General features: G+C 44.8%; 1 protein-coding gene across 1 annotated transcript in view; it reads left to right on the forward strand.

The window, feature by feature from the left end:
- Positions 1 to 11,498: 11,498 nt before the first annotated feature.
- Positions 11,499 to 15,000, forward strand: part of gria1a (glutamate receptor, ionotropic, AMPA 1a) — a gene marked incomplete at both ends in the record, with an annotated part of 92,436 nt that continues 88,934 nt past the window's right edge. The window contains 2 exon segments of the mRNA XM_084448900.1: positions 11,499 to 11,580; positions 11,801 to 11,935. Of these exon segments, the coding sequence (XP_084305026.1) occupies positions 11,499 to 11,580; positions 11,801 to 11,935 (217 nt within the window).

A 15,000-nucleotide genomic window follows, 5' to 3' on the forward strand; every position in this document is an offset into this window, starting at 1 on the left:
CATGTACTTGTATCACCTCATTCTTCTGAGGCATGATGATGATCAACCACTTATAGAAGCACTCTTCACTCGGTGACAAACCACTGATATCAGATTTAAAAAAATGCTTGCCATGTATGTCCTGTTTAAGCGTTAGCAAAATGTTACTATATCTTCCAGGCTAGTGATACAACATTGGGGCTACTGTGGGGCGAATTCACAAAGGGATTGTGCAGGTTTTTCTGCCGCTATTCCTGTGCAAATAACCACAAAATAAACCTTGCTATTCACAAAGCACTCGCAAAGGGTGAAATACCGTGCTAACTGCGTTGCCATCATCATAGCGTTTCTGTGCGCTTGTGCTATTTGCGGATATTTAAATGAGGTAATATTGGCGGAACATGTGCCCATTTCTATGCAAATGAGCCTCATTGCAAATACAGACCAATTCACAAAGATCGGCGCTAATTGCCACATGCAGTTATAGTGAAATTATTTGCGTCTTCAGAGAGTTGGTGGTAATTGAAGCGTATTTATAAGGGGTGTCATGGCCAGCGTTTCCAGTGATCATGGCAGCAGTTATTTTAGCCAGCCGAAGGCATCGTAATGCCAGGCGTGCTTGTGAGAGAATATTTCAAAGGAGAATATCACTTTTTGATTTAAGCGAGACCAAAATCATCCGGAGATAGCCTACAGGTTGCCAGCTCAAGCAATTCTTGCTCTACTTGATGTAATCAATGATGATATTGAGGCTCCCACCCAGAGATCCCATGCAATACTTGGCATTGTCAAACTGCTGTCACCACTCCAGGTTCTTGTGTCTGGCTCCTCCCAGAACCAATCACAAGTGCCTCTGGACTTTGACAACCATCCATCAGCAGGGCCGTATGGGATGTTGTGCCAGCCATTATCAGCAGAGTGGCAAGATACATCCAATTTCCCCAAAACAGACGGAAAATTGCAGAGACAAAGCGGTTATTTAACGTTGCCGGCTTCCCAAATGCTGTAGGCGCTATTGACTGCATTCACTTACAAATTGGACCACCATGGAAAAACGAACATGTTTTTAGAAATAGGAAGCAAACGCATTCAATCCACACTCAGGTAGTGTGCAACGCAAGTAATATAATAATGAATGTGGTTGCCAAATTCCCAGGGTCAGTGCACGACAGCTACATTTTTAGGAAGAGCAGTCTGTACGGAATGATGCAAGACATGGATGACAATCTCTGGTTACTGGGTAAGAAAGTTGTTTTGAGAAAACATTTGTGCTGTAATATTCATTGTGAATGTGTGGGGGGAAAGTATGTGCTTTGGTATCATAGGTGACGGCAGCTATCAACTCCAGCCATGGCTGATGACTACAGTGCGCAAGTCTACCAACGTTGGAGAGGCGGCGTACAATCGGGCTCACATCAGAATGTGCGGTGTCATCGAGCGCACATTTGGCATCTTAAAAAGCCGACTTAGATGCCTGGATCGTAGCGGTGAGGCAATGCTATATAATCCCCCCAAATATGCCTGATCATTGTAGTGTGCTGCATCCTGCACAACATTGCCATGAGAGCCAGTCTGCGCATGGATGTGGGTCTGCATCCTGAGGAGCACGGAAATGAAGACTCTGACGATGACCAGGACCCACCTGCCCACCTGCCTCATGTGTGAGCAGATGAGGGCAGACATGTCAGGCATTATTTGTCAGGCATTATTTAACATGATTGCTGTCTGCAACAAAATAAAGTTGTTGAATTACACCTTTGTAATCAAAAATACAATTAGCCTAGGCCTACATCATTAGACCTACGACCAAACATTAAATGAAAAGTAAGAAAAATAGCCTACGCCCAACTTTGGCCTAAACATTCAGCACCATGGACAGCTCTGCTCAAAGTAATTTATTTTGGGATGACATGACAAACAAATGCAATGACAAAAGATACAGTGACAAAAACAAAGGATGCCATTTTTTTTGCCCGGGAGTTTATTGAATGATATTTTCTCCTTTGTTCTCTTTTTCAAATCATTCCACCTCCTTTTTAAGTCCATAGGCTACTATTGCGTTTGGAAATACCAACAGCGCTCATAGACTGGGATATTAAATCCCAAATGGTTTTTAGCTGCGAGTGCGATGTTTTTTGCTTGTAATTGTGAGGCATACCTGTGGCCTCATCCGTCAGGACTTCCAGATCACTCTCGGAAAATTGAATCTTTCTTTTTCTCTGCCATTGTCCACGTGCATACCGTTGCATGGGCAGCATTTATAGTACTTTACCATATCAGGAGCAAATTGCACTCAGCTGTGTAGTGGAGTAGGACATGACAAACAGTTTGCTGACCATATTGTGAGATACATCTCACTCACTGGAATGTTGGGAAACTGATAAGGACCCTCAGATCTATCACCCTGGTCTCTCCTATCCCCCGCGACATGCCAGGCCACATTCCAATGCAGACCACCTCAACAGCAGACTCACACAGTGAGACAAAGAAAGGACACTCTTTGCTTTGTTTCTGTAATAAAGTGAAATTGCTTCATCCCAACCATCTGATGCAGCCACCATGAGAATAAGCCCTGGGAATTAAGTTATTTTGTTGATGCATTGTATTTGTAACCAAGTGTTACTGTGTGTTATAAATAACTGATTCTATGTTGCTAAGTCTGCCTAACCGTGTTTGGTATCAATCTTAAGCTAAAATCATGAATCAGTTGATTATGCATGTTGGGGAAATGTAATATCATGTTCAAACCATAACGTTTAACTTTTTTATGATGGGACGGGGGGCACTCTGGGTGATCCCAGTAACCAATCAGGGCCTATCTATGCCAACAGAACACACCTCATCTCCTCTGTACTTAAATGGAGATCAGACAGGAAGTCTCTCTCTCGTGCATTCTCTTGTGTTTTTCTCTCAAGTCTCTCACCTCTCCAGTAACTCCAAGCTTGTGCCTGTATCCGTGGAATGCTGAACTGCTAGCTAGGAATTTCCACAAACTCTTCAAACGATCCACCTCTGGCGAGAGCAGAGGTTTTGAATGAGACATTTACAACTTTTGAACTCTGAAACCGAACTTTAACCTCCGCGAACATCAACGTTCGCGCAACTCTATCGTCACTGTTTCAACTGGAGCGCAGGCACGCTGCCCCCTGCATCAAATCGAGCGTCCATCAGTCACATGCCTCCTCCATTCTTCGAGCCAGACAACACCTCCAGACAACGCTCTTCCACACTACTCATAAGGTTGCATCCAGCAGTCTCTTTAGATGTGGTGTGAGATGCCAAGTTGTTTAAGCTTAGAGGATTTAGGAGAGGCTGTGGTAATCTATGACATCAATCTTTTCATTTCTGCTGTATTTTCATATTGCCACATGTGTTTCCATCGATTATTGAATTATGTTATATTATTTTGATAATTGATTAGTATAACTTCAATAAATATTATTAAATTGTGATCATGTCCTAGCATCATCACATTGGTTGATTGAGTCAAGACCTCCTCCTGCAAACTGAGATTGATAAATTAGACTATTGATAAAGGTTATCTGTTTCCCTGTACAGAACAGGGTGGTGCCCCATATACGAGTTGATTTAAGGTATTAAATCAATTTTCCTTCATATTTGTGATAACCGCGGTATAATCATACATTATACCAGTCATAGTCATCATTCTAACCCTAGAACACGCTACAGCTGCAACACCATATGGGCGTGTTTGCATTAGAATATCATTAGCGCAATATCTTTAGTGAATCGGTCGTTAATACGGGAGCACATAACGGGCGCAGATGACACGCAGTTCATGGTGCTATTAGCGGCCGCATTCCATTCTTTGTGAATTCGCCCCTATGTGTTTTAGTAAATGTAGGCTATAGTCTATTCTACTCAAGGACACTTCTACTTTCCAAATCCACAGAGTTTAGATGTGTATGTAAAATTCTTCCTGCTTTGTTTAATACTTGTCGCACATTATGATTCTCATAGGGTAGTGTATAATTTTCATTCACAAAAAAATGACATGTTTTCACTCCATCATTGCCACAACATGCATCATGGGTGGAGGACATATATATATATGTAATGGATAATCAACGAGTAGGTGTGCGTTAAACGTTTTTAAGGCACGACGTGGAGGCGAAGAACCACCCGTTTAACGCACACCTATGAGTTGATTATCCCGCTTATACCATGGCCCCACATGCCAAAGACAAATAAATATGTGTCATTTACTCGCATTTTCTACATTAAAATATAAAGAAATGTTATTTATGTTTTGCTCATTGCTGAGTTTCATTATAGTCCCTCACTGCTAAATCACGTTGCTATGGAATTACAAATTGAATATCATATTTCTTGGAGGAACAGCGATGACATCCAATAGTTAACATGGGTTTGGAACCATAAGTGAAATGGAAACTGTCCGTTACCTTTTCTTTCAGCAATGTCTCTCAACCCTGGATACGACCTAGCAACAAAACAATGAGCCTAGCAACACAAACTAGCTAATTCCATAGCCTACTGTACCCATATATCTATGACTGTAGCTACCTGATATTGCGAGATAGCAATGAGCGAAGTGAAGGCTACTGCATATTTGCTGTGCAACATATAAATCGTCCAGCTGTCAAACCTAGTTGCCAACAAACTGTGTATGATATGACACCTGATTGTCCTCAACTCCAAAGTATTGTTTTCATGTCGTGGTATATCACTGTCAGTCGTATCTTACGTTCATTGTGAGTTGATTTGCGATGTGTCATATCTGTCATGTTTCCGCTGCACGACGGGTGGTTCTTCGCCTCCACGTCGTGCCTTAAAACCGTTTAACGCACACCTACTCGTTGATTATCCCTTATATTATGAATTAAAAATCTTACTTGGTTTAGTTTGGATTTCAAGAACACGCTGAGTGGTCGGTCAAGCTGGTTTCAAACAAAGACAATAGGTTTATTCTGATGTTACGATTTGCAAAGCGGACTCTGCACAGGACGTGAATCCAAGCAAGAGTCGGGCACTCTGGATCGAAAGTGATAGCTTATATCGAGAAAAAGGAAGTGACATCCAGTTTCAGGATGAAGAGGACAGGGAAGTGATGTCACACAGGAACAATTTGTAGTTTTAACAGACTGATTCTAGGGGAACGAACTACAAAGTTAGAACAACAGTCAGGTAGGAAAACAGAAGAAAATAACAAATTGGGGGGTAACACATTGGTGATACTTGAATTTCATTAACTATATATATATATATATATATATATATATATATATATGGTACTGCATATGGTACAGTATACTCTATACTCCATGGTACAGTATATTCTCTCCTCAAACTTCTATCCAAATACCAGGACTACCGGGGGTCCGAAATAATCCATCCAACACCTCAACTCTATAATTACCCTCAAAATACCCCCCCCCCCCCTTTCCAGCAGCTCACCTACCCCTCCGAGGAGCCTCCTTCCACCTCTGGCAGGATTTAGAACAAGACAACGCCTTTAAATTGATCACCGTGGCGACTAATTAAGCCACACGTCAATAGCTCATCCTAATTACGACATGGAGCAGACATCAAGCGTGCGGTATCAGTCCAGCCCAGTCCAGCCCTACCGCATCGATTCTGCTCTCTCCCAGGCAGCGCTCCAAGCCGTGCACACTTCCAGCCCGTCTGTCTGCCTGTCTGTCTGCCCGTCTGCCTGCCTGCCATCTGTCTGTCTGTCTGCCCGCCTGTCTGTGTGCCTCTCTTTCTGTCTGCCTGTCTGTCTCTGTCTGTCTGCCCGTCTGTCTGTGTGCCTCTCTGTCTGTCTGTCTGTTTGTCTGCCTGCCCATCTGTCTGCCTGTATGTCTGCCTGTCTGTCTGTTTGTCTGCCTCCCCGTCTGTCTGTCTGTTTGTCTGCCCGTCTGTCTGTCTGTCTGCCCGTCTGTCTGTCTGTTTGTCTGCCCGTCTGTCTGCCAACAAGTGCTGTAATCAAGTCTGCAGACAAAGCAAGTAGCAAGCCAAAAACATCACAATCCATTATTCCCTCCTGTGTGAGAATAATAGTAATCTGTCCACAGAGATCCGAGGGCAGGATGGGCCTTAAAGGGACAGGATGCACAATAGTTTACACTGGCAATTTCCCGCACAGCATGTGGTTTAATTTGTGTCTGCATGTCTGTTTTATGGAACGCCACAACTCAATGTCTCATTATCTAGCAGTTATGTACAGGAAAGCTTGTTGGAAAATTGTTTTAGCTGATTCACGCAATATACTGTTCACCCCCTCCTCTCTCTCTCTCTCTCTCTCTCTCTCCCATCCATCCATCAGTACCTCTCCAAAGCGCTGGCAGTCTTCTCCCCAAATAGGCCATGTATCAGTGTTCCATGTAACACTGATGAACCATTATCTACTGTATAGCCTATCGGTTTGCTTCCTTGACCCCTCAGGAAAAACCCCTGAGTATTTCCTCTGGCAGGATGAGACCGGTCTTGATAGAATAATCTCTGTGGAAGCTTTAAACCAAGTGCACAGTTTAATATGTGTCCCGCACCCCTGATTAATGTCGTCATCATGCACAGTTGTTGAATGAAATTGGTTGCCTTCTCATTGATCTATGGGTCAGTGAAATCGACCAAATGTCAAGAGGAGGTCATCATTAGATTACTCTCGGCCTACAGAATCCAGCAAGCCTTGTTTTGAGCAGTTTAGAGTCCAATAGTGTCGTTAGAAGCACAGAGAATGATTTATGCTGTCTTGTCGAAAAATGCTGCTGCAGCGCGAATACAGATGTGATTATTAGTGTCAAAAAGTATAGTGTCAAAATATAATCCTCCATATTCATACAGTAGCCTATACATGGAGTCAGTAGTGATAATATAAAAAATGATTCTGTAGTGGGAGCATTATGTTATAGTATATTTGTCTATCGAAATATACTACATCTGAAATATGCTATGGTCACAATACACAACCTTGTTTGTAATTTAAAAAAATAACAAATAAAGATGTCAGAATAGGCAACCACGTCATGACGCATTGCTTTCTGGGTAATTTCCACCATACTGTAGGATACACCTCTTTGACTACAATAATTAAGCTTGCAGCAAATCGGAGTAGGAAAATTAATTTATAGTTAGAGGTTTTATTGGTATGCCAACTAGATAGTATTGGATTTCCCAACAAAAAATAATAATGTATGAGCACTAAGCACTTCCAGACAGACTGACACCTCGTCAGCTGGTAGTCCCGAGCAACTTACAGAGTCTAGACTCTAGACTATGAGAATGACTGGCTAGCTAGTGATTTGTTGAAAAACACTTTGGCCGTGTCTGAATGTGCATACTGCCTACTGCCTACTATATAGTACCCACTATATAGTACCTACTACTCCATGCAGTATGAAAAATAAATGTAGTATACTACTTCGAGTCTCCAGGGGAAATGACGGTGGTGCGTCGCTACGTACGGCTGTTTACGTCATACCCAGCTTGAACCTGTGCCGGTAAAATGTACCTTTTTCCTTCCATTTGACGAAAAATGTTGCCTTTCCCACCCGTTTTGAGTGCTGCTGCTGCCGCCAGGAGAAGACGGTGTGTTCGTGCTGCAAGGAGAGGAGCAATCATGTGCTTGCTTCTCGTCCTACTGGAGGCTGAGGTAAATATTAACGTTAACATTAGCTAGCTAGCTAACGTAATGCACTAGATTAGCATAACCCTACCCACCCACCTAACACTAGCGTTACACCCCTTGTACAAATGTAATGGTATAGTAAACCTACTGTAGCTAGCTAGTTAAACTCTGCCAAATTCAGTTTACCTCCCCTTGTTTCCCTTCATTGATTAATACAAGTGATTAGAAAATAGTAAAATCCCAGCCTCATTTACTTCACTGCACCCCCTGATTTGTACAGACATCATTATCTGTAACTTACAGACATCATTATCTGTAACTAAATGTATCTGGTATCATATTGCTAAATAAATAAATACCATCAGCACAAATGAGTTAAAATTCGCCCTAAATGTTCCCTTCTCTAGGCCCACAGGGAAGACAGAGGTCCATATGCCCAGGTGAACCTCCACGTCCCTCTGTCGAGGACTTACTTTGACGGCGGTGACACCAGGAGGGACTTCAAACTGTCCAGACAGACTCTCGGCTACCCTGGAGAGTGGCCAACTCCAGGGATGGGGCAAGACCATGGAGGTGCTAATAATAATAATTAATAATAATTAATTTCATTTATATAGCGCTTTTCTCGGCACCCACATGTTACAATGGCCCGTCTTGTCATTCACACACAGGTGCTCGTCTTTGTGTACTGGCTGGCCAGTGCAACCTCGTACCGGGTTGTGTCGGCTTTCGACATGCAAGGAGTAGGATGGCGACAGGTGGGACGGGTGTACCCAGCTAGCAGATAATCAGTGGGCAGCCAGCGGTTTAATAATGGTCGATTCCGTCTGTCTTACTCTGCTACTGTTTCAAGAATACGCGGACATACTTGTGCTGACTAGGCTTTCACGGATACAAGTGGCCGAAATGAGTTTTCTCCGGAGGGTGGCTGGGGTCTTCCTGAGAGATCAGGTGAGAAGTTCAGTCATCCGGGAGAGACTCGGAGTAGAGCCGCTGCTCCTTTGCGTCGAAAGGAGCCAGTTGAGGTGGTTCGGGCATCTAGTGAGGATACCTCCTGGACGCCTCCCTAGGGAGGTGTTCCAGGCGTGTCAGGCTGGGAGGAGGCCGCGGGGTAGACCCAGGACTAGGTGGCGGGACTACATCTCCGCACTGGCCTGTGAGCGGCTAAAGATTCCCCAGGCAGAGCTGGTTGATGCTGCCAGGGAAAGGGATGTCTGGGGCCCCCTGTTGGAGCTGCTGCCTCCGCGAACCGACCCCGGATAAGTGGATGAAGATGGATGGATGGATGGACTAGGCTTTAAAAGGGTCTATAATAAACAAATATGACCCACGCTTGTTACATAACTTCTATAACATCCAGTGACAATATGTCATGGTACCCTGGTATGTCCACACCAAGGATTGAACTCACAACCTTCACAGTGATAGGCAGCGCACATGGAGGTATAATATAAACAGTGCACTATCCACTCGGCCACCACTGACCTGGAAAATCTGTGGAGTCTTTTTGTTTTGATGTTCTGGGACCACTGCCTCTTGTGGTAGCAACAATAGAACTGCAGGTCAACAATGACAACAGGGAGGGAGGGAAGGAGCGATAAATAGGATTCCTTTCACTTGGTGTGACTAAGTCGCTTACAGCCAACACACAAAAAGGGGAAAGGAGAGTGAAAGAAGGGAGGGAGAGGGATGGAAACGAAAGTAAACGTCGGAATAAACCCACAGGCTAGCAGAGGGTGTGGGTATTGTTTCCCAAAATCTTCCCCACCGGGATCTTGAACCCCTGATCTCCCACATGGGAGTCAGATGCTTTATCCACTACACTACTGAGGATCTTGGAAGTATAAGATTTCATATTGTATTTATTTTGGTGTGCTGGGACTACTGCCTCTTGTGGCAACCAAAAATAAACTTTTTGTTCCCATGGGATCTCTCCCGTCCATCTGAAAAAAGGGGGCAGAGAGGAGAGGAAGAAAGGTTGTGGCTATAGTTAGGAATCAAACAGTTTCATCCTTAACCGAGGATCGAACCCTGATCACCCGCATGGGAGTTGGACGCTTTATCCACTACACTACCAAAAATACACTTTTTGTTCCAATGGGAACAAACAGGTCAACAAGGAACGGAGGGAGGGAGTGACAACCCGACAAACGCTATCTATGGTGCACTGGCTTACAGACACGCACAAAAACAAAGCCTCATTTAGACGTCAATTGTTCGATTTGAAAGGCTCAAACAGACACGGTTAGGGTCACGGCAGAAGGAACATTTACCACATATTGGAGGATTCTTCACGCTGCTTAAGAATAATTACATCTGCATTATGTAAAGTACCAAAACATAATGCATGTTTTTTTTTTTTCATTAAGAGTTCAACAGCAAATTGGATGAACTCTAGCTTTCCTCATTCGTTATGGGTGGAGTAGCTGCAAGTCCTCTAGCCAGGCTTTAGGCTATCTGTAACATTTAAATTGGAGACACACGGAAACTTCAGCTGTAAGCTTCTAATCACCTACATTTCATTGTCTGGGTAAAATGTGTTAATGCCCTCCTTCATATGCTAGAGACAATAACTCAAGAGAAAAGCAATTTAGCTATTAGCGGGGAAAAAATGTGTCTTGTCTCTGTCAAACAGGCTTATCCTTAGGCTAATCCTAATTGTGTCAAAAGCAGGATTTTCTACTACATTTCATAAACAAGTGACAGGGCATATAACACTACAATGTGGTTTGCAATCAATCAAATGTGAATATCCCAGGTGTTGTTTGACCTTAATGGTGCAGTAATGGAGGATGCGAATCTGGGAGCATAGGCACATGTACATACGGAAGGTAAGTAGGTAACTGACAACTGCTTGGGTAATCCTGTGAATTATAAATCCCTTATCAGCTACCTACCAGTCATAATTGTGTGTTTGCGCGCGCGCGCGTTTCAGTGAGTTGGAGAGAGAGCATGAGTGTGTGCGAGTGTGTTCAGTAGCCTATGTGTGTGTATGTGCATTTTCAACATGTGATCAAAAGCCTATAAAACGTTGAATTAGAGAGCACTCGTGCACATCCAGAAAACGTCCATAAAAACGTTTTCAGGTTAGTAGGTTATGCGCTGTGTAACACACATTCTGAATAAGACATCATTCTGAACCGCTAGAAGAGAGAAAGAAAAAAAAAACGCTTTTAAAAAATATGACTGGATAGCATGCCTGGGGTGCCTATGAGCGCGGGCGCTGGAGAGTCTCGTGGATCGTGGGTGCGAGGTGTGGGTAGTGCTAGTGTGGGTAGTGAAGTGTGGGTAGTGCTAGTGTGGGTAGTGAAGTGTGGGTAGTGCTAGTGTGGGTAGTGAAGTGTGGGTAGTGCTAGTGTGGGTAGTGAAGTGTGGGTAGTGAAGTGTGGGTAGTGCTAGTGTGGGTAGTGAAGTGTGGGTAGTGCTAGTGTGGGTAGTGAAGTGTGGGTAGTGCTAGTGCTGAAGTGTGGGTAGTGCTAGTGCTGAAGTGTGGGTAGTGCTAGTGCTGAAGTGTGGGTAGTGCTAGTGCTGAAGTGTGGGTAGTGCTAGTGCTGAAGTGTGGGTAGTGCTAGTGCTGAAGTGTGGGTAGTGCTAGTGCTGAAGTGTGGGTAGTGCTAGTGCTGAAGTCAGAGCGCGGGACCATAGCAGCCAAGGACACGCGAGCATCAGCAGCGCGCGAGGCAGCGGAGAAGACGAGAGCGAGAGAGAGAGAGAGAGAGAGAGAGAGAGAGAAATAAGTGTGTCGCTCTGAATACTCACCCCGCCACAACGATACTTAGTCTCTCGCCGTTTACTAAATGTTGTAAATGCAGCTGTAACGAGGATACGGGACCGGCGGAGGGGGTTTAACTCACCACGCAGAGACATATGGTTGGATTTCGGCTCTTTTTTCTTCGCCAATGCAAAAGGAAATATGCAGCGAAGCTTCACTCTCCTTTACACCAGTTTTCTGGGGATGTGCTTGGGTTCAAGTTTTCCAAGTAACATCAATATAGGTAAGAAATACATGCATAAAATGTAAAATTGCTTGGGTCCGTTTCAGCATTTTTGGCTCAGTAGCCTACAGATGGTTCTACAAGTTAACTGGGAACACAATTTTCTGTAGCCTTGATAAAGTTCTGGCTGCATTAAACCAGTAGCCTCATCTGAATATTAACACGCATGTTGTTGTACGGCGTCGTTTGTGTTAAAGGCAGCTTTAACATGTCTTCACAGGGGGGTTATTCCCAGCCGAATCGCACGAATATGAGGTGTTTCGTTTTGCGCTTTCGCACCACCAGGACATCCCCAAACTGGTTCCCCAAGTGGATATGGTCAAGATGGGGAACAGCTTCTCCATGACATACGCTTGTAAGTTAAATTCTCTCACGATTCCCCATCGCTCTTTTGCGCAGCCTGTTTTTGTTGTTGTTGTTGTTGTTGTTAATTTGCAATATTTATTTATTTATTGTTTTGAATCTTTTGCGTTTTTTCCCTAAGGGACGCTTGGCGGTGAAATCGCTAAACCCGCACCTAACAGTGTCTCTGATAAGCATGCCCGTTTACAGATGACAGCCTGATTCTGTAACGGTTCAAGGGAGGGAGGTGGGTCTAGGGAGAGGGGGTGTCTGCGTGCGTTTTGTCCTCACCTGCATCGCTCTCTTTAGTCGCGCAAGAGCGAAGATACCGAGCGCAGTGAACGGATTTGACAAATCTATTTATTTCAGCGAGATCCTCTACGCAATTAGGCCCCAGCAGCATCATAACATTTCATTAGCGTTTTAGTCATTGTACAATTACAGTTGAGGCTACACCATCCCGTGCGCCTGAAAAAAAAACGCCTAGATGCAGATATAGGCGATGAACACAAGATACTCTTTCTTGAAAGCATCGCTAATTATTATTACATAGCTTTGGATTTTGACTTAATGTAGCATTTCCTTAGCTGGCAGCATGTAGAAAGTGACCACTGTAGTTCGCTTTGGTCTATCCAACACCTTACAGTAGGTGACAAAGAGCAAACCCATACACAAATCAAACAAATGACAATTTTGGATTAACCCCCCCCCCCTCCCCGATTACCGGTACCTTCAATTTAGCCTAGCAATGAGAAAAACTGTCATTTTTCAGTGTCTGCTGAAAGGATTACCAATTAACTCCATAAGGTCGTGATGTTTAGGTTGTGTCACATGTTTTAATTGTTGACAAGAGCAACAACATGGCGTACAGTATACACGGGCTTTATAATTTCTCACCCATAGGAGCATAATTGTACACATTTCTTTTATGGATGAGCACTTATGCCTGCAAGGTGACAATCTCAAGCAGGATTTATGGCTGATTGGAAGGACGGCCGATCAATGAGAACTGCAGTCAAGGCAGTTAAGACGCCTCGTGCGTCAACTGCTGAATCGATCGCGTCTTCTGGTCGTTTGATGTCCAGCAAATCATAGGCTACTTTTTCTACTACCCGTATCTATCTGTCCTTGCCTGGACTGTTTTCCCCGAACACCTAAAGGTGCCCTTGAGTTTATTTATTTGTATTTATTTAGAATCGCTTAGGGAGGCCTACTCACATTCAAAGTTGAGATTGTCTTGTCTGACAATTCTCACTGTTATTATATACACACTTTCCAACTGGGGTGAGGTGTGTAAGATATTCATTTTTGTGGCACGGTTAGTTTTAGACTTTGATATTGGCATTTCCTAAGCGATTCCCTTCCTCAGACAAGGCTCGAGTATAAAAGCAGAACGCATTCTCCTCTCCTGGTTGGCGCACTCTTCCTCTGATCTCTGCCTCAGCTTGGAGGAGCTGTCTTTTGATGAAAAGAGAAAAGAAAAGCTTTGAAAGAAAACCACATCAAATGCATACTGGCTGAGAGTTCTGAAGAGGTTCCCATAAAATGAGGAAGAAATACAAAAAAACATACAGCATAGTGGAAATTTTGAAATGCTTTGAGGTTATGTGTGATGTCATATCTGAGCCCCCCATGACACACACACACACACACACATACATTGATATACACGCACAAACGCACACACACACATACAGTACCCATCGACATTGACACAGACACACATGTACATAGACACACACACACATACACTGATATACACACAAATGCAAATACACGCACATATAGTACACATCAACATTGACGCAGACACACGTGTACATAGACACACACACATACACTGATATACACACAAACGCACACACACACACATACAGTACACATCGACATTGACGCAGACACACGTGTACATAGACACACACACACACACTTATCCAGGCCTCCGACATAAGGCAGGAGAGGTAGGTGGGTGTAATGAGACGTAAACAGGCCCCCATTAGCAAGGGCCGTGTGTGGCTCCGCCCAGGCGTGAACCAGGGAGCCCGAGGGCCGTCCGTGGGCCCATTAACCCCCCCCCCCCCCCCCCCCTGGGAGGAGAGGCCCAAGGCACATGCCAGGCAGGACGCTTCAGTGATGTCATTAAGGAACATTCCACATTCCATTCAGTGATGTCATAAAGGAACATTCCACATTCCATTCAGTGATGTCACAAAGGAACATTCCACATTCCATTCAGTGACATCATAAAGGAACATTCCACCTGGAACTAGCGCTTCACGGGGAGTGATGCGATGCAGGAGCTATAGAAGTTGGACGGTACTGCGTCTGATACTTGCTTCTTTTTATCTTCCCTGGGGAGGCCCGAACGCAATGTACGTGTGTGTGGGGGGGGGGGGGGGGCTATTGGACTGCGCTGTACTCAGTCACACTTACCTTTTGAGAAAAACACTCTGCTTTTAAAGAGAAATGCAGGCGTGTGGTGTTCACTGGATACTACACATTCGCTCATAGGCTCACTGGTGCATTTCAGATGTTTAAATTAGAATTCCCGTCACCGGGGAGTTGTAATGACCTCGTCTGGCACGCCGTCACGGGTCGTATGCGGACGAAAGCTGTGCACGTCGTCCCTCAGAACCTGTCTCTCTCTGATCATATTAGCGTTCTACTTCGGTTCTACTTCTACGGCGGTGTGCCCGAAGCGCGAGCGGTTTTCCGTGTACAGTTCACCGTAGTGTGTGTGTGTGTGTGTGTTGCGTGCCGCTGCCTCCCCCCGTCTCGTAACAGACGGCGCCGTCTGACGCTGAGAACAGCCATGATCAGCGTCGCGTCGGGGCCCGGGGGGGGTGTTGGCGCCCAGGTGCTGGCGCCCTGTTTCAGGTGACAGTGACGTCCCCCCCCCTTCCCCCCCCCTCCCCCCGGTCTTCAGCTCTATTCACGGTGAGGTGGTTCTTGCTGAGAGAGACATCATGCTGATCCCAGGAGAGGGAGGCCAGTCTGAGGCATGACCCTCTGAGGAGTTCACGCTTGTGTGTGTGTGTGTGTGTGTGTGTGTGTGTGTGTGTGTGTGTCTGTGTGTGC

This window comes from Borostomias antarcticus (assembly GCF_949987555.1).
Source record: "Borostomias antarcticus genome assembly, chromosome: 14".
Lineage (NCBI taxonomy): Eukaryota > Metazoa > Chordata > Actinopteri > Stomiiformes > Stomiidae > Borostomias > Borostomias antarcticus.